The sequence below is a fragment of the Carcharodon carcharias genome, chromosome 18 (genome assembly GCF_017639515.1).
Source record: "Carcharodon carcharias isolate sCarCar2 chromosome 18, sCarCar2.pri, whole genome shotgun sequence".
NCBI classification, from domain to species: domain Eukaryota; kingdom Metazoa; phylum Chordata; class Chondrichthyes; order Lamniformes; family Lamnidae; genus Carcharodon; species Carcharodon carcharias.
Window position 1 is genome coordinate 83,799,260 of NC_054484.1, and position 20,919 is coordinate 83,820,178.

General features: G+C 43.3%; 1 protein-coding gene across 8 annotated transcripts in view; it reads right to left on the reverse strand.

Annotated features, from left to right (window-relative positions):
* The window catches only part of LOC121290772 (phosphorylase b kinase regulatory subunit alpha, liver isoform-like), a 164,364-nt gene that overhangs the window by 16,654 nt on the left and 126,791 nt on the right, over positions 1-20,919 (reverse strand). For 6 of the 8 annotated variants that reach the window (XM_041211669.1, XM_041211673.1, XM_041211667.1 and 3 more), the window contains 4 exons: positions 19,914-19,952; positions 18,569-18,622; positions 6,295-6,468; positions 1,132-1,185 (listed from right to left, as the gene is read on the reverse strand). In XM_041211669.1, the coding sequence (XP_041067603.1) occupies positions 1,132-1,185; positions 6,295-6,468; positions 18,569-18,622; positions 19,914-19,952 (321 nt within the window). The remainder of the gene's footprint in view (positions 1-1,131; positions 1,186-6,294; positions 6,469-18,568; positions 18,623-19,913; positions 19,953-20,919) is intronic. The other 2 variants (XM_041211671.1, XM_041211672.1) reach the window with 2 other exon arrangements.

The window sequence follows — 20,919 nt, forward strand, 5'->3', positions numbered from 1 at the left end:
GACTTAACGGCAAAACCTAAACTCAGATATTGCACGAGTAATTAATTTCCTTGTATTTTTCAAGGCAAATTGCTGAGCAAAGTTGATGCCTTTGAGTGCATTTGATAGCTTTGGGCGCACTTGATGCCTTGAGTGCCTTTTGCCTTTGAGTGTATTTGATGTCAAGGACGGCAAAACACTTCTGACTGTATAAAAAACTAATTCCAAATTTGAACATTTGATGTCAAATGATTGTTGATCGTCTTTGAGAGCATTGAGTGCATTTGAACACAAAAAAAATGATGTCAAAGTTTTCTAGTAGGTTTTAGGTCAGGGCTTTCAGCTAAGATACTGACAAGTCCACTTTTCAACTGCCTGTGCTACTGCAATGTTTATTTTTGGGATGTCTATGAAACTGCTAACTCAAGGCAATCCCGCTCAATCCAATTGCAAATGAACTGTTGGGTACAAAGGCTCACACAACAGGTTTGGAACAGACTGAACTGCTGCTCTGGTCAATTTTTCTAAACGTATTTGCCTGTTCTTAGGCAGATGACAGAAGAAATTTAGTAAGGTGCTGAAATTCATATTTCGCAGTCTCCTGCGAGCCTTCGCATTGAATGTATGTGTGAGACGCAGTTAATAACTGTAAGATCCACTCAACCTCTTTCTCCAACACCACTCCTATCCATGGTCAAGGCCATGGCTGATGAGGAGGTTGATCAACATTTGCAGGTTCCCAGGGCTGCCTCAGGACATTAAACAGAGGCCTTGTGTTTCTTCATGAATAATGAAGGGCCTCACTCTGAGCTGTTCCAGTGCAACTAGGTTTGAATGAATCAGTAAACAGCTGTGAACGTCGAATGGTAAAATTCAACAACTTGCTAACATATTCAAGGTAACAAATGTCATTAACTATTTAGGCATCACTAAGAGTTTAACAGATTCCACATCAACAGCTTATGTCAAAATGTAAATCTTATTCACCAGACTAATTAAACAACATCAGCAAATTCACAATGTATAGATAGCAATGATACTACGAATTACAGGCATAAAAGACAGATAAAGCAGAAAGTTGCTGCACATTAGACAGTATCTGGTCATCAGGGATGTAAGAGGAATCGATTAAACAAATTAGTTCTGCCTTACCTCTCTTGTGGTTGAAGAAGGAAGGACATAGCCATCAATAGAAAGACCATGGCACTAAAATTCAAATTAAGACAAAGTAAGATCATTTGTAATTCTTTTAAACAAAGCATATCCCAATGTCTGGCATACAATAAGCTCACACTTCCAGCTGCATTTTTTCAATTTGATCTCTCTAAGCACCATCTATTCATAACTTAATATTTGCAATAGGTTAGGTAGTCTATCACAGGGGTCATACAACATAGCAGACCATTCAGCCCATCGTATCTGTGCTGTCTCTTTGAAAGGGCTATCGCATTATTCTCAATCCCCTGCTCTTTCTCCATAGTCCTGAAAAATGTTCCCCTTGACCTATTTATCTAATTCCCTTCAGAAGGTTATTATTGAATCTGCTTCCACCGCCCTTTCAGGCAGCGCATTCCAGGTCACAACAACTCGCTGCATAAAAAAGAGTTTAAATCCGCGCCCTCTGGTTACTAATCCCCACATCAGTGGAAAGAGTTTCTTTCTATTTAATCTACCAAAATCCCTCATAATGTTGAACACCTTCTAAGAAATCTCCCTCTAACAATTCCCTGCTCCAAGGAGACAATCCCAACTACTCCAGTCTCTCCACATTAACTGAAGACCCTCATCTTTGATGTCATTTCAGTCAATCACCTCTGCACCCTCTCCAAGGCCTTGACATCCTTCCTAAGGTACGGGACCTAGAATTGAACACAATCCTCCAGCTGAGGCCGGAACAGTTTTGCAATCTGTGCCTCCATATATAAAGCCAAAGATCCCACATGATCTTTGAACTACCTTCTCAACCTGCTTCAGCAGCCTCAAAGATTTGTCTTTGTGAAGTCCAAAGTTTCATACATTCCTGCAACCTTAAAATGATACTGTATATCCAACATATCCTGCAGCAGCTTGGAGCCATATCTCCTCTAGCCAACAATGGCTGGACAATAAATGCTGACCTTCCCAGTGGTGCTTACATAATGGTGAAAAAGAAAAATAGATCAAACATGAGCTAATAAGTGAGATTTGTTGTAGGGTATTGGATACCATGTGGTAGGTCTTAATCAAGTCTTTGCAGTCTTAACTGCACATATTTATTAACTACCAAACACCATGTACAGAAACATAGTAAAGGGTTCAAACCATGACCTGTCTCCATGCTTGCTCCTACACACAGTTCTGTCAAGCACAACACTCACCCCTAGCTGTGGTAAAGCTCTTAAATCACTGTGTGGCTGGTACTGTACTCAGCCCCATGTTAACCCTATACATGCCAGACTCGTACCACAAAGTTAATTTTATTGTACGTAAAATTCAAGTTATTATCAAGATATTCTGAATGGGTCTGTGACAGTGTGACCAAGTCAGTGACAGTGTGACCGGTTCAGTGACAGTGTGAATGGGTCAGTGACAATGTGAATGGGTCAGTGAGGGTCAGTGATAGTGTGACCGGTTCAGTGACAGTGCGACTGGGTCGGTGATGGCGTGACCGGGTCGGTGATGGCGTGAATGGGTCAGTGACGGCGTGAATGGGTCTGTGACAGTGTGACCAGGTCAGTGACAATGTGAATGGGTCAGTGAGGGTCAGGGACAGTGTGACCGGGTCAGTGACAATGTGAATGGGTCAGTGACATTGTGAATGGGTCAGTGACATTGTGAATGGGTCAGTGACATTGTGACCGGGTCAGTGACATTGTGACCGGGTCAGTGACAGTGTGAATGGGTCTGTGACAGCGTGACCAGGTCAGTGACAGTGTGACCGGGTCAGTGACAGCGTGACCGGGTCAGGGACGGCGTGAATGGGTCAGTGATGGTGTGAATGGTCAGTGACGATGTGAATGGGTCAGGGACAGTGTGACCGGGTAAGTGACAGTGTGACCGGGTAAGTGACAGTGTGAATGGGTCAGGGACAGCGTGACTGGGTCAGTGACAGTGCGAATGGGTCAGTGACGGTGTGAATGGTCAGTGACGGTGTGAATGGTCAGTGACAGTGTGACCGGGTCAGTGACAGTGCGAATGGGTTGATGACAGTGCGAATGGGTCGGTGACAGTGTGACAGGGTCGGTGACAGTGTGACAGGGTCGTTGACAGTGTGACAGGGTCGGTGACAGTGTGAATGGGTCAGTGACAGCGTGAATGGGTCAGTGACAGTGTGACCAAGTCAGTGACATTGTGAATGGGTCAGGGAGAGTGTGAATGGGTCAGGGACAGCGTGACTGGGTCAGTGACGGTGCGAATGGGTCAGTGACGGTGTGAATGGTCAGTGACGGTGTGAATGGTCAGTGACGGTGTGAATGGTCAGTGACGGTGTGAATGGGTCAGGGACAGTGTGACCGGGTCAGTGATAGTGCGAATGGGTTGATGACAGTGCGAATGGGTTGATGACAGTGCGAATGGGTCGGTGACAGTGTGACAGGGTCGGTGACAGTGTGACAGGGTCGGTGACAGTGTGAATGGGTCAGTGACAGCGTGAATGGGTCAGTGACAGCGTGAATGGGTCAGTGGCAGCGTGACCAAGTCAGTGACATTGTGAATGGGTCAGGGAGAGTGTGAATGGGTCAGGGACAGCGTGACTGGGTCAGTGACGGTGCGAATGGTCAGTGACGGTGTGAATGGTCAGTGACGGTGTGAATGGTCAGTGACGGTGTGAATGGGTCAGGGACAGTGTGACCGGGTCAGTGATAGTGCGAATGGGTTGATGACAGTGAGAATGGGTCGGTGACAGTGCGAATGGGTCGGTGACAGCGTGACAGGGTCGGTGACAGCGTGACAGGGTCGGTGACAGCGTGACAGGGTCGGTGACAGCGTGAATGGGTCAGTGACAGCGTGAATGGGTCAGTAACAGTGTGACCAAGTCAGTGACATTGTGAATGGGTCAGGGAGAGTGTGAATGGGTCAGGGAGAGTGTGAATGGGTCAGGGAGAATGTGACCGGGTCAGGGAGAGTGTGACCGGGTCAGGGAGTGTGTGACCGGGTCAGGGAGTGTGTGACCAGGTCAGGGACAGTGTAACCAGGTCAATGACAGTGTGAATGGGTCAGGGACAGTGTGAATGGGTCAGGGACAGTGTGACCGGGTTAGTGACAGTGTGACCGGGTTAGTGACAGTGGTGACCGGGTCAGGGACAGTGGTGACCAGGTCAGGGACAGTGTGACCGGGTCAGGGACAGTGGTGACCGGGTCAGTGACAGTGTGAATGGGTCTGGGACAGTGTGACTGGATCAGGGACAGTGTGACCGGGTCAGTGACAGTGTGAATGGGTCAGTGACAGTGTGACTGGGTCAGGGACAGTGTAACCGGGTTAAGGACTGTGTGACCGGTTCAGCTGTATGAGCTCCCACTTCTTTACCTACTGAAGGTTCCATGTATAACACATAAGTTATAAACTAGAAATGGTCTCAGACATACGTTATAAACAGAATTATTGCTTTTAAAGAACATGTATATGCTCCAAACTCATTTCTTGTTGATGAGAAGATGAAAGCCCATTATGTCTGCAGCTGGTACTTGGATGGGACTCACCTCAAATCCCAAGACAACAGGGCAAGGGCCAGAACTTTACGCTGATTGGGTGGACGCGTGCCTGCCCTGACCGGATGTGAAATCGCACGAGATGACATCGAGTGAGCGTCCCGATGTCATCCCGCGCGCGCACGATATCTCAGTCGGTGGGACATGCGCCAATGTCAGAGCGCCTGCCGACAATTCAGAGGGCCATTTAGAAAGCCATTGTCTGTGATTTCTCGCGGTCTGTCCAGCCTCACAGTTTGCGGATGAGCGAATCGGCCAGGCAGCCTTCGCATTTTTCAATGAGCCTCATCCACGGGTGGGGCGAGGTTTCCGTGATGAAATAAAATATGAATAAATTTCTATGGACAGCATTTTTAGTTGCTAGATTTTCAGCTGACTGATTATGACACATGGACACTTTCTTTCAGTGTCTGAAACATTTATTTTTGATTTTTCAGGTCTTCAGCTCCTTGAGGCATTCTTTGCCATCAGGGAGTTTTCTCAGTGCTGTCCTGCATCTGCGTTAACGTTATCGCCCACCCTCTTCCCACCCCCACCCGGCAGCGCTGAGCCTCTCAGCACATGTTTCATGCTGGCTGTCCGTTAACTGGCCAGCCCGAGTGAAATCGCAGTCAGCAGTCCATTTCCTTACCAACCCCCGGCCAGCCAACCCCTCCCACCCGCCAACCTGAAAATTCAGGCCAAGGTAAGATATTTATACAATAGCTTTAAAGCTGTTGCAGAATGGCAGAGGCTGAGTGTGTAAAGTGGGATCAATCCACATGCTTTATATATTTCCAAACAATGGATAAACCCATAAGCTTCTTGTCTAAATGAGACTCACCAAGCATCTTTAGACAGCACCTTCCAAAACCATGACCACTACCATCTAGAAGGACAAGGGCAGCAGATAGATGGGAACACCACCAGCTGGAAGTTCCCCTCCAAGCCACTCACCAACCTGACTTGGAAATATATCACCGTTCCTTCACTGTCACAAGATCAAAATCCTGGAATTCCCTCGCTGACAGCACATGGACTGCAGCGGTTCAAGAAGGCAGCTCACCACCATCTTCTCAAGGGCAATTAGGGATGGGCAATAAATGCTGGCCTAGCCAGTGACACCCACATCCCATGAATGAATTACAAAAGCATCAGGTAACCATTATAATTAAAGTGTAAAGTGTGTTTCAGTGGGTAGCACACTCTAATTGGAGTTGGACATTCTGGTTTCAAATCCCATTCCAGAGACCCGAGCACAAAATCCAGGCTGGCATTGCAGCGCAGGACTAACAGAGTGCTGCACTGCTGAAGCATTTTGTCCTTCAGGTGGAATGTTAAACTGAGGCTCTGCCTGTCCCCTCAGATAGATCCAAAAGATCCCATGGCACTATTTCGAAGGAGAGTTGAGGAGTTCTCCCTGGTGTCCTGACCAATATTTATCCCTCAATCAACATTGCTGTCTGTGAGAGCTTACTGTGCATGAATTGACTACTATGTTTCCTTATAACACTTCAAAAATACATAATCTGCTGTAAAGTGCCTTTGGAGCTCCCAGTCATGAGAAGTGCTGTCTAACTGACAGTCTTTAATGTGCTCTTGGGAGCAAATTTGTACATTAGTATCTTCCCTTCATGGCCAGGGACTCACCTTCCGTAAAACACTCCAGACTTTTTGATAGAAACCCATGGGAACACGGTTAATGGCTCCATCGAGGCGTCGTCTACGCAACCACTGGCCCTGGCGGTCATTCCATGTCAAACGAGTACAGAAGGAGCCTACGGGGGATGCAGTGGCTGTGGGAGATGAAGGACCACTGCATCGCTGGAATAGCAGAGAAATAAGAAAAATCCAATAAATGTGGAAAAGGTGCATCAAAAACAAACACATGGACCGTTCTGAGAATATGGGTGGAATTTAATGCCCTCCCCCGTGGTGAGTTTGGAGGCGGGAGGGGCATTTAATCAGGTGGAGGGTGCAGATGGATCCCCGCCACCTTCCCTCCCTCTGCTCTGATCAAGTCCACGGGTGAGAACGGTTTCCCCACCCCATCATCAGTTGAGGACCTTAAGTGGGCAATTAATGCCCCAATAAGGCCCTCATCCTGCCATCCCTGGTACTCAACCATCGGCAGGTTGGGGGCGGAGGGGCGGTGACCATTCGGGAAGCCTGAAAAGCAATCTCAGCTTGTGGGCAGATGTTGGAGGGGTGGGGGGTGGGGGTGGGGGTCCCCTCATTTATAGACACTCAGTGTCTGATCGAGGGATCTGGCATTGGGAAGGGGGCGGGTCTGCTGACAGCCAAACCCCTCTCCCCCCACTAAACCCCCACCCATCTTTGCTGTTGTCCTGCACTCCCACCAACAACCTCCATCCCAACCTCACTCACCTTTGGCTCAGGGCCCCTCAGTGATCCTGGGCCTCTGGTGGGTACATCACCCGCAGACACCATCGCTCCCACTGGCACTGCCTGCAGTGCACAGCTGCTGGCCTCTGATTGGCCGGCAGACCTCAAGGGACACAATTTACGCCCCCGGGGTCCTTGATCCCAGGGAAAGCCCACTACTGTCCACTTCAGTGCCTGATAGGCACTTAAATCGACAGGCCTTCCTGAAAGGAGTTGACGGGGAACTCTCCCTGGCTCTCCATCAGGTGCTGAGACTCCATCACCTGCATGAAAATCTACCCTGTATGTATATTTCTGGACTGCAAAAGTATTAGACCATAACATGTAGAGCAATAGTTAAGAAGTCTACCTGGAGGATGAAACAATGATGTATGTCTGGAAGATCATAGTGGCCATTATGATCTTGCAGCTACAGTTTTCTATTTAAGCCATTGCCACTATCCTGACAGGGTGGCTGCACATGAGAAAGCGAGTCAAAATCTCCAGTGCCACTGAGGTACAGAAAATTAACCGATCTCACAAGGACATCCCTAAAAACTTGCATGGCCAATCAGGATGATCTCTTCATTTCTGTTCATCAAGATGTTGGGACTTGGGATTGGAGAAATCAAATCCTTCCCTGTTCCAGGCAATCACAGTAAAGCTCACCCCAGACCCAGCTTTAGAATAGCATCTATGTGACATTCTCCACAATACCCAGTCTCTGCTCTCTCTTATTTAGATCCCAAGCTAGCTGGTGAAGATGAATCTTGACACAAATCCTTTTCTTGACAGTAGGTTTATTTACAAGATGCAGCATTACAGATCTCTGCCTCCTATCTACCAATACCCACTGTCCCAGCAGTCCCCTTTTAAACCAAATAAATGAAATAAATATACATTCAACCCTTGTTAAAGTGGTGATTTCACATTATTGTAACAAAAATAAAACCATCAAAGGAAACTTGGAAAGTTAAAATATCACTTTGGGGGCTGATGATATACTGTAGCCCCTGTGGTGCCCATCGGTCATAGAAGGCCTCAGATATACTGGTGGACATTCTATGCTCCCTCTCCAGGGATACCCAGGCACGGATGTAACCATGGAAGAGGGGCGTGTAGTCGAGTTGCACGAGTTGCCCACTGTCTGGACTTGTTTGTGGCCACCTTGGAGCAGGCCCAGGAATGGGATAATAAGGAGCTCCAGGTCACTGTGCCCAAAGTACTTAAATCAATCAATGCCCTCCCACTTGATTATCCTTAAACTTAACAATACAATAAACGTAATGTTACCAACCTCTGTGTGTTAAATCAATTCTGAACTAGGAACAATTTCATTGCCAGTTGGACACTGAACTGAGCCTTCTTAAACTCATTTCACACACACGAATATACCAGCCAGCAGAGGTGAATTTTGGACAACAGCCCTTACAAGGCTGCCAACCCTCCAGGATTTCCCTGGAGTCTCTATGACATTGGATTAATTTCCAGGACACTGCTGTGAGTAACCTGGGAGAAAAAGTATTGCGACATTAGAAAAATTGTGTCTTTCTTTCATTTTCTTTGGGTTATTGGAGAGGGAGGTTAAAAAAAAGGCTGTTTGACTGGCGGGTTGAGGAAATCTCCAGGGATGTGCCAAGCCAGAGTTGGCAACCCTAACCTGTACAGCAGTTGCCAATACAAGATCAGTCCAGGATGGACCCAAACCCCATGTCTAACCCACTGGAGCAGCCAGCTCCTCAGAGCGCATATGCAGCCAAACAATTAATTTATTTTAATGAGTAACCAGTAATTGTTTATAGGGGTTTCTTCAAAAGTCAAAACTCACTAAACGCATCAGATCAATTTTGCAAATCTGCCTATGAACTGTAAATCAGATTGAGGTGGTTTCTGGGTTACAGCAACAACGCACATTATCTGGAGCATTACACAAAGTAATTCATAAATATAAAATTATTAGAGACACAGGGAAGTTAGGTCGGTTAATGATCCACACATGCAGAGTGATCTGGAATCTTTGATCACAAAACCAAAAAATATATATTTTTTAAATACTGCTGAAAAGTGGGACATGTAGCTGAAGAAAAAGGTGCACCCTTTTCTCCTGTAGTATAAATTGTTGTGATTGTTTGAAATTTGGCATTCTTGTATTTGTCCTGATGAGTGCGAGATGAAAAATTTCAACAACATGTCTCTTTTCAGCAAGATTCAATCTCTGTGTTATCGAGTGACTGTTTTCTTTAAACTTTTCTCACAAATACACCTCCTCCCCACCGAACACTGTCAAATTTGTGCCTTTTAAATAAAGTCACTCTGCAATTGGCCAGTAACCTTATTCGTCACCATAACCAATGCTCGAAAATCCAAATATTTAGTTTGTGAGAATTCCAGGGTTGAAGCATCAGACAATTTGAAAGCTGCAATTGTCCACTGAGATGCACTTTGCTGCTTTGCAAAAGGTCCTTGGAGCAAACATTTGGCTGAGAATGTGGGAATATACCATCAGGAATCTAAGCATGAGGCCGTAAATCCTTATACTTTCAGAGCAGTTCCTCAGCCCCTCAGTTGAAATGTTTCAGTGCTGTACCCTGATCATAGTTTGAAATGTGTGATATAACCAGGATAAGCAACAATTGGATTTCTGGTGCAACAACCACTTGAGGTGTGAAAATATTTCTTATTGGGACATTAATTGCTAATTACCCTCTGACCTATCAATAGTTTTTTCAGCATTAAGCAGCCCTGCAAACTTATTTTTCAAACCAGGTAGATACACTGCTGTTTTAATGGTTACATGTGACGTGTGCTTCTGGGCAAACTAGAGGGATTCCTATATCATTTGCAGCCTTACAGAAAAATCAGCTCTCCTGAATGACAACACGTCAGAAAGGTTCATTTCAGAAACACAACAATTTCAGTCAGGAATAAAAGCTGAACAACCATACCTCAGGAAGCTGTTTCCAAGCTAGCAAATGGCCACATTCTAGCCAGCTACAGTTAGCAACTTGCCATGACTGAAACTTAAGACTTTGACACTTTTGGGAATAACACAAGGTGCCCTTTCATTGGTTTTAGACCATGAAATACTAATTAATCAATGAATTCCAATTTTTGATGTAACCCAGAACATAGTGCACTTCTAATCCAGAGAGAAAACAGGAGGATTTCAAAAGTAAAGGCTCCTCTTAGTTTTACAACATCAAACATTTTTCAAACTTAAGGCCAAGTGCTCTAATACTTTCAGCCAGTCATTGTACTGTTTTATTATGCTCCTGCAGTATTGGTCATTCTATTACAGAACACCAACATATCCATTTTTTTCCTTTTTATTCTTCAATGGGATGTGGGTGTCACTGGCAAGGCCAGCATTTATTGCCCATCCTTAATTGCCTTTGAACTGAGTGGCTTGCTAGGCCATTTCAGAGGGCAGTTAAAAGTCAACCACATTGCTGCGGGTCTGCAGTCACATGTAGGCCAGACCAGGTAAGGATGGCAGATTTCCTTCCCTAAAGGACATTAATGAATTAGGTGGGTTTTTACAACACTGATGGTTGAGACTAGTGTTCAATTCCAGATTTTTTAATTAAATTTTACCAGCTTCCATGATGTGATTTGAACCTTTGCCCCCAGAGCATTAGCCTGGGTCTCTGGATTAGTAGTCCAATACATAAGCACTACACCACCGTCTCAATAAATCAATAAATCATAGCAATTGTGTTGCAATTCATGACATAAAATTAAAATTGTGTTTTAATCTCCATAAAACACCATTATTCTAGTTGAAAGAGTCCACAGGCAAAACATAAAGAATACAAATGCTTTAAACAAATATTTTCATTATTAAAACTCAGCCATCCTGGTAAATCTGGAGACAGATATCAAGAGCGCACAATTTGACGATTACCCAGTTCAAGGAAGTGGTACCACAGGCACCCATATACACGAAATCAGAAGGTAACCGTGAGATTGGTACTTGGAACTGCACTGCCTGACTGCACCCTTCTAGCTTTGGGTTGCTGTTGGTCTGCCCAAGTATACTTTGGTGAGCAATTCTATGAAGTTAGGGACACAACAATGCAGTCTAACAGAATTGTGGCTGTGCTATAGTTTGAGGAAACTAACAGCTGTAAACTGTAACATCTTCCTGAAGTCCTGAAAACGATGAGAGCTGACCTTTCAAACATAGGTTGATCACTGCAATGATTCTACTGGATATTTATTATCAAAGAGAATTCAGAAATGTCTTGTTTTCATGCTATATGTAATTGAAGGTTATTCTTGTTTTATGAAGGGAGAAAGTTCTATTTAACACTAATGTTTCCCAATTTAAAAAAAAAATCATTAATCATATCTGAACCTTAGAATTTACAGTTAGAAGCCGGCCATTTGGCCCAGGTGCACTATGCTGGTGTTCAAACTCTACATGAACCTCCTCCCACCCTCTTCACTTAACTCTCTCAATGTATCCTTCTAACTCTTTCTCCTTCATGTATTTATCCAGCGATCTATTTGAAGAGTGAGGGGTGATTTGATTGAAGTGTACAAGATCCTGAACGGTCTTGACAAGGTGGATGTGGAAAGGATGTGGGTGAGTCCAGAACTAGGGGGCACTTTTTTAAAATTAGGGGTCACCCTTTTAGGGCAGAGATGAGGCGAATTTTTTTCTCTTAGAAGGTTTTGCAACTTTGGAACTCTCTGACTCAGAAGGAAGTGGGGTCACTGAATATTTTTAAGGTAGAGAAGGATATAGATTCTTGTTAGGCAAGGGAATCAAAGGTTATCGGGGGTAGATAGGAATGTGGAATTCGAAACACAAACAGATCAGCCATGATCTTATTGAATTGTGCTGCAGGCTCGAGGGGTGAATGGTCTATTCCTGTTCCTATTTCTTATGTTCTTATGTTCTCAATGAATCCATGTGGTAGCAAGTTCCACATTTTCCCCAATTCTCTGGATAAAGTCATTTTTCTTGAATTCTCTATTGGATTTGTGAGTGTTTATCCTACATCTAGAGATTTTTTAAAGTTCAATTTCTGCTGTTCAATTTACAATGCAGAGATTACCTCAGTTTTTTATTTTTTTAAAAAAGGAGCAATATTTTACTTAGCTTGTGAGGTCAAACACTCAGAAAATGTCTTACATCTCATCCAATGTCTCTTATCATTAGGAGGATGCTCCTTTTTAGATGGTGGCAGTTCAAACCCACAGGCTAACTTACATAGCAGAATATACAGTTATTTGAGAGGCAATCATTGGTCAATCAATTGTTTGGAAGCTAATGGTTTAAAATGGAGGCTCAAGTGGTTACAGCTACTACAAAGGAAATCAGCTTGGCCTAAATAGCCAAGTGGTTATGGTACTGGGTTTGTAACCCCAAAAGCAAGAGTTCAAATCTCACAATGGCTAACTATGAAACAATGTAACTTCATCTGAAACAGATGGAAATGTGTTTGTACTCAAAAGAGTTACAAAGGAAATCAGTGACAGACCAGGGGGAGGCATTCAAAAGCGAGATTCTATGGGGACAGTGTAGACATGTCCACACAAAGAAAAAGGGAGGTAATGTCAAATCTAGAGACCCTTGGTTATCCAGAAGCATACAGAGTATGATAAAGCAGAAAAAGAAATCTTATGATAGTCACAAAAAAAATACTGTAGAAAGCCTTGAAGAATATAGAAAGTACAGGGGTGAAGTAAAAAAGCTAATTAGAAAAGCAAAGACGATATGAAAAAATATTGGCAGGTACGATCAAAGAAAACCCAAAGATGCTTTACCAATACATTCAGAGCAACAGAATAACTAAGGAAAGGGTAGGGCCTATCAGAGATGTACATGGTAACTTGGGCGTTGATGTTGAAGATATGGGCAAGGTTCTCAATGAGTACTTTGTCTCTGTCTTCACCAAGCAGAGGGATGATGCAGACATTCTAGTTAAAGAGGAGGAGTGTGAAATATTAGATACAATAAGCATAGTGAGAGAGAATGTACTGGAGGGACTGACATCCTTGAAGGTGGATAAATAACCAGGGCCAGATGGATTGTATCCCAGGTTGTGAATGGAAGCCAGGGAGGAAATAGCAGATACTCTGAGGATCATTTTCCAATCCTCACTAGACAAAGGTGAGGTTTCAGAGGATTGGAGATCTACAAACATTGTACCAATATTTAAAAAAGGATGTGAGGGATAGGCCAGAAAATTATAGGCCAGTCAATCTGACTTTGATGGTGGGCAATTTATTAGAATCAATCCTGAGACACAGGATAAACTGTCACTTAGAAACGCACAGATTAATCAGGGACAGTCAGCATGGTCTTGTTAGGGGAAGATCGTGTCTTACTAACTTAATTAAAGTTTTTGAGGAAGTAACAAGGAGGATTGATGAGGGTAGTGCAGTGGATATTGTCTACATGGATTTTAGTAAGGCATTTGACAATGTCCCACATGGCAGACTGGTCAGAAAAGTAAAAGCCCATGGGATACAAGGGAATGCGGTGAGTTGGATTCAAAATAGACTCAGCAACAGGAAACAAAGGATAATGGTTGATGGATGTTTTTGCGAATGGAAAACTGTTTCCACTGTTTTCCACAGGGCTCAGTTGAGTCCCTTGCTGTTGTATATATTAATGAACTGGGCTTAAATGTGAGAGGCATGATTGGGAAATTGACCATGTAGTTGATAGTGAAGAGGATAGCTATTGTCTCCAGAATTATATCAATGGTTTGGCTGAGTGCATGGAGAAGTGGCAAATGGAATTCAATCCATGGCATTGTGAGGTAAAGCATTTGGGGAGGGCAAACAAAGCTATGGAATACTTAATAAATGGGAGGATATTGGGAGGGGTAGAGGAAGTGAGAGACCTTGGTGCGCAAATTCACAGGTCCCTGAAGGTGGCAGGACAGGTGAATAAGGTGGTAAAGAAAGCATATGGAATGCTTTCCTGTATTGGACAAGGTATTGAATACAAAAGCAGGGATGTATTGATGAAACTGTTTAAAACGGTTAGGCCACAGCTGGAATTTTGTGTACAATTCTGGTCGCCACATTACAGGAAGGACATAATTGCTCTGGAGAGGGTACAGAGGAAATTTACAAGAATGCTTCCAGAGCTTGAAAATTGCAGCGATGAGGAAAGATTGGATAGGCTGGGGTTGTTTTCCTTGGAACTGAGGGGCGACCTAACTGAGCTGTACAAGATTATGAGGGGCCGAAATGGAGTAGATAGAGATGCCCTGTTTCCCCTAGCAGAGAGGTGAATTACCAGGGGGCACAGATTTAAGGTGATAGGTAGAAGGATTAGAGGGGACATGAGGAAAAGCAACTTCACCCAGAGGCTGGTGGGTGTTTGGAATTTGCCGCCTGGTTTGGTGATGGAGGCAGAAACCCTCAACTCATTTAAAAGGCACCTGGATCTGCACCTAAAGTGCTGGAACCTGCAAGGATACTGGAAGGTGGGATTAGAATGAGCAGCTAGTTTTTTTATTTTTCAGCCGGCACAGACACAATGGGCTGAATGGCCTCTTTCTGTGCCATAGCTTTTCTATGGTTCTAAGTGCTTTCCTTTCTTTATCGATCAGTCCCTAGCAGAAGCTATGTTGTAAAACAAATGCAGGATTAAAAATGTATTTAAAACAGAGGAGCCATTAAATTTTTAAGATATCGGCCCGGATTTTCGCAGAACCAGACTGACTCTGGAACCATCTGAAAATGGAGGGCAGGATCTGATACCAGGACTCATGCCCCCATCCCTGGTGCCCTCACCCTGAACTCCCGACCTGACGGGCTCTATTGCGGGGAGAGGCATCTCGTAGGCTCTTAAAGTTTTCAATAAGTCGGATCAGATTCTCCATGCTTCATTCCTCTCAGAGAGTCGTGAACCATAGTCTGGAATCTGGAACCTTTTGAAAGGTAAATTTAAAAGGTCTTACACATGCCCACCCCCATGTCCCTTCCATGTCTCCTCCATGGCTCCCATACAACCTCCATGCCTCCCCATGTCATGTCTGTGCCCATTCACCCAGTGTGCATTACACACCGAGCCAGTGAGCCATATAATAATGGCAAGTGTTGAAATGTTGAGAAACAAAAACACCCATGCATAAATTTTCTTTGAAAGAAACTGCTGCTCCTACAACCCTATAAAACTATCAACCAGACAGAGCCATTACAGTATCAGTAACAGAAATTTTATGCACTTCATACCTCTTAACCTTATCCAAATAAACATAGACATTAACGAAAAAGATTACAGAAAGAATAACTTTTTAATAACCTTATAAAGATGTCAATCAAGCAAGTAAACATTCCACTTCAATTTGTCCAAACAAAACCCTGCTAAGTTAATGCATTTGAGAGTCTTGGAGCTCAGCCAAGCATTCAGAATGAGGCCAGGCAGTGAACCAGATGTTTGACTATTTGTTTCTGCTGATATGGTTCACAGATGGCTTTTATCACTGGAGCCGAGAAGGCTGAGAGGATCTTATTGTGACTACTTCACAATAGAAAATAGCGGGTGATTAAGATGAGGAATTGCCCGCCAGAAATCTTTGCGGAAGCAGGAATTTGAATGTCATTACTTCCACCTGAATAACATTGTCCACCTCCAACCATCTCACCTGTCTTGACACCTGCCTGACCTTCAATGGTGCTGAAAGCCTCGTCCATGTTTTTCACCTCCAGACTCAACTATTCCAATGCTCCCCGGTTGACCAACCATCCTTCACCTTCCAAAAGCAAGAGCCAAAACTCTCCTGTCTGTAACCCAAGACCAGGATTTTACGGCCCCGCTGAGGCATGTCTCCCCGAGGTGGATGGAGTGAGCCATTTAAATCTCCATTCAATTCGGCAGGACTGTAATATCCTGTTGGGTGGGAGGGGCTATAAAATCCTTGCCCAAGTCTTGGTCGCCTATCCGCCCGCCCTTGTGATATACACTGGCTGATTTTTTTTTCAATCTTGGAATAGGGACATCGCTGGCTGGGCCAGCAATTGTTGCCATAGCTAATTGCCCTTGGGAAGGTGGTGGTGAGTTGCCTTCTTGAAACACTGCAGTCCATGTACACCCACAATGCTATTAGGGAGGGAGTTCCAGGATTTTGACCCAACTACAGGAAACTGTTCAGCTTTTTACTTCACTGATAACAAGAAAATAAGAAATCATTGAGAGGAGGTGAAGCCATTCAGCCCTCAGCCTGCTTCTTCCACAGACTGAGTTTTATCATCTACCCCATCATGGATTTGAATAGTTCCAATACTGAGAGAAAGGTTTGCTAGAAATACACTTTAACCCAAAGACTTAACAATTTTAGATGAAAACAAAATATTTCCATCTTGCAGATTCAGATTTGTTTGCAACATTTACAGTTACCATTGAATTCGTTCTCAGTGTTTAAACAAGGCAGTTTCTGTAGGCCTTTGTAACCCAGCAGCAGTTTCAAAGCAATAGTATTCCAGGGTTGGTTAAAATCATCCTGTCCCCATGGGAGGTATTGTAACTGAGAAAATCAAAGGGATTCTACAGGTGCAAATCCTTGAAGTTGGTCCAGCAGATCATCACCTGTCTAAAAATTAATGATATCAACCTGTATGAATATTAATCTGCATTAAAAGAGAGGGCAGGAGGATGTTAAATGGTGGCATTTATACTGTACCACACTGGAGTGAGTGTTCTACAGACTGAGGGTTTATACTGTACCACACTGGAGTAAGTATTCTACAGACTGAGGGTTTATACTATACCACACTGCAGTGAGTATTCTATAGACTGAGGGTTTATACTATACCCCACTGGAGTGAGTATTCTACAGACTGAGGGTTTATACTATACCACACTGGAGTGAGTATTCTATAGACTGAGGGTTTATACTATACCCCACTGGAGTGAGTATTCTACAGACTGAGGGTTTATACTATACCCCACTGGAGTGAGTATTCTACAGACTGAGTTCTTATACTGTACCACACTGGAGTGAGTGTTCTGTTGTCATGATATTGGATTACAGCCCGAATTAGTTATGGGCATATTGAACTTTTTAAGGAAGACTTTTTTTTAAAAGACATACAAGCAAAGACACTAAACAAAAGATGGCTGAGAATGTAAAGTAACTGCTTTCTGGAAAACTCCTATACGGATTATACTTGATTGACTAGTCTCAAGAGAACTAGTCACTTGGAAGGTCACAACTAAAAAGTTGTCAAGGACTACTTCAGACAGAGACACTTGAAAGGAAGACATGAGATGCAAAAGACTGAACTTTAATCTCCTGTGGTTGTGGAGACAATTGAGACTGATTGCCACATCTCAGCAGACATCCAAAATCATCTCCTGTTGAGTTATATCTCAGAATGTGGAAATGATCTGAGTTGAAAGAAGACAGACTCTGGGTGAAAGACATGTTCATTTTTTTCCCTTCTAGGAATACACAAAGTAATGGGTTAAAAGCTAGCTGTAGACCTGATCTGTGTGCGCTAGTGTGTGCTGTGAAAATCACAGTAGAAGATCAACTAGGTACTCCTGCAGCTTGCAGGCAAAGGCTCTCTCCTTCTCTCCCTCGCTGTTGCTGGAGGCAAGTCAGCAAAGCCACAATCAAAAAGGAAACAGGACAACTTCTACAGCTAACAAACCCGCAGAACCAAATATCTCCAAATGAACTGCAAAACTGCCAAAAAGTCAGATCTACCAGATTCACCCAACTTAATGGCCACAACATTTCGCCATCCACTCCTCACGGATAAGCCAAAGACTGATTCGTATTTCTTTTTTTACTTTTAGTTTTAGACTCAACTTCTCTTTTCTGATCTGTGTGTAAGTGTGTTTTTATTTTCTTCCTCAGGCTTTTAGTAACTAATAAACTTATTCTTTCTTTGACTAAAGAAAGCCTGGTTAAATTGACTCCATCTAAAACATAAATATATTTAGACTGGAAAAAGGTATCCATGGGGAGGGAAAGCGATCCCTTTTGAAGTTAACCTATTTGCGACCAACCAAGGGAGTTGAATAATCGAGGGGAGCCAGCTCATTCCTCTTCACCCGGGAGTATAACAAAATTGGGATCCCATTTGGGAAGCTAACAAATTGGAGACCTCATCCAGGGACTGGTCATAACAGTACAGACTGAGAGTTTATATTGTACTACACTGGAGTAAGCATTCTATAGGCTGAGGGTTTATACAGCACCATACTGGAGTGAGTGTTTTATAGGCTGAGGGTTTATACAGTACCATACTGGAGTGAGTGTTCTACAGGCCGAGCGATTATTCTGTACCACACTGGACTGAGTGTTCTATAGACTGAGCGATTATCCTATACCACACTGGAGTGAGTGTTCTACAGGCTGAGCGATTATACTGTACCACACTGGAGTGAGTCTATAGACTGATGGTTTATACTGTACTACACTGGAGTGAGTCTACAGACTGAGCAATTATACTGCACCACACTGGAGTGAGTGTTCTACAGACTGAGTGATTATACTGTACCATACTGGAGTGAGTTTATAGACTGATGGTTTATACTGTACCACACTGGAGTGATTTTTACCATTGCTCTGGTAGACTGAATGCTGGACCCTAATGAACTTGCACTGCAAAAGAACTAGTAGAGAAAAGAGAAATAAGACATAAATAAGATGAGGCATAAAGGAAGGCAAAAAAACAACAGCATGAACAACACCTATCAAGTGTTTAGGTGGAGACAGTAATGCAGCAAAAGGCACCTTAGCAGATTTTGTTTGTGATGATCTTAAATTGTATATGTATATATTTAAATTAATTGAAGAATTATCTTCAAATTTGCAAAGCTTCCTGCTCAGTATTTTTACTGCGAACTTGCACATTGATTTCCAGTAAATAACCACATTTGTCACAGTTCTGTCTTGTTACGATGCTACTGGGACAAATAGATCAAAGCAGCTGAACACATTAAAATGCACAAGGTGTGTAAGAGTTACTTTTGAATTTTACACTTCAATATTTTTATATCTAATAATACTAGCTTTTAGTAGGTCAGCTCTGGCTAAATGTTTCCCTTCACTGAAAATTTAATTCATGCTATTTAAAAAAAAATACTTATTTGTTGATCAGAACATCATATCAGCCTTTATAATTTGCATAGGTTTGGAAACAAATGAAAAGTAGCAGTAATGAAAATGAAGTTTGAAAACATAAAATGAATAAATGAATAAAAATAGTGCAAATTAATTCTAATCTGTGCATTCCAATCTGATCCAAACCCATCTAGTTAGCTGAAGTAAAATGCAAGTAAAGATTTTCCCTTGGAAGGTTTGAGGAAATCCTGTTCTTCTCTTTTCAGGTTGCTGATTTTAATCTCTGCTGCCTGGCAGAAGTTCAGAGTCTAACACTGTCTCTAAGTGATCTTATTTACAGGTAACGTGACTGTAAAGGACAATTTTAGTTAGACTGTCAAAATGCACATATACACGTTTTAAGAGGCAATACTTTGAGGAAGTCAAGACAGCTGCTGTAATTGTGAAATGTAGACTGTGAAACTAGGGAGGCAGCAGAGGCTGAAGCAGTGACAATGAAAGGGTCATATTGGAAAGAGCAGCTGCTTTATGCATCTGAAGCAGCTCAAATTCTGGAAGAACCTCACTACAGTCCCAAGACACACAGTACTGGTGCGTCAAACATGCACACAAAATAAAGTCTGCTGCTGAAAGCTGCATACTAGAGCCTAATTGCTTCACATTTCTTAAATTGTAAATTTAGACAAATGTTACAAAAGATATGGTCTAGTTCTCCAGACAAGGTGAAGTTACCCTATCTTTCTGTGAAATTTTCACTGTGTTTGGTGTGCCTCATGTTCACTTGAGCATATTAATTAACATGCAGAAGCACAGTAATGCACAAAGTCAAAGAAAAGTCACCTGATCAGCAAACATGCTAGGATTTTGAACACTATCCATCTAGAAAAGAGAACATTTATTAAAAACAGTTATTGTTTTATGGGAAATGCATATTTAATTTTAAATGAATTACCTAGAGCCGAATCATTTTATAAAATGCTACACTCCTGCCCTGAGGCTGAACTCCCGTGTCTAACACTCATTTAGGCAGGAAGTGGAGTTCCACTTTAAATATACAGATGAGGAGCCGACCTGCAATTTTGAGCAGAACGAGGGGTCAGTGCCAGTGTCTACATGGGAGGGGAAGTCTGGCACAAGACCAGAAGGCAAGTTGAAAAGTTTGATTTTAGTTTTCCTATTGTTCCCCCCTCCCCCAGTCCCACCTACAGCCTTTCCGCTCCCCATCCCCCCACCCCCCTCCTCCATTAACTGTCCAATGACTGTTCCCAAAGGTTCTGCTGAGGCCTCCTGCTGTCAAATGTCTGCTCCTGCCGTCCTGGACAGGCGTTTTAAATTTTCATTCTTGTTTTCAATCCCTTCATGGCCTCGCCTCTTCCCGTTCAATCTCCTCTAGCCTCACAACCTTTCCTAAGATAAAAGCAAAAAATTGCGGATGCTGGAAATCCAAAACAAAAACAAAAATACCTGGAAAAACTCAGCAGGTCTGACAGCATCTGCGGAGAGGATTACAGTTAACGTTTCGAGTCCGTATGACTCTTCAACAGAACTAAGTAAAAGTTTTACTTAGTTCTGTTGAAGAGTCATATGGACTCGAAACATTAACTGTGTTCCTCTCCGCAGACGCTGTCAGACCTGCTGAGTTTTTCCAGGTATTCTTGTTTTCGTTTCACAACCTTTCCTCCCTGGCTCAGCTTATCCACTGCTGAAACCTCACGTTACAGGAACTTCAGAATTAGCAGGTCCCTTGAGCCTGTTTTGTGATCAGATCATCGGTTGATCTGATTGTGGCCTTAACTCCACTTCCTTATCTGCCCCCAATAACCCTTGTCTCCCCCTGTAGATCAAA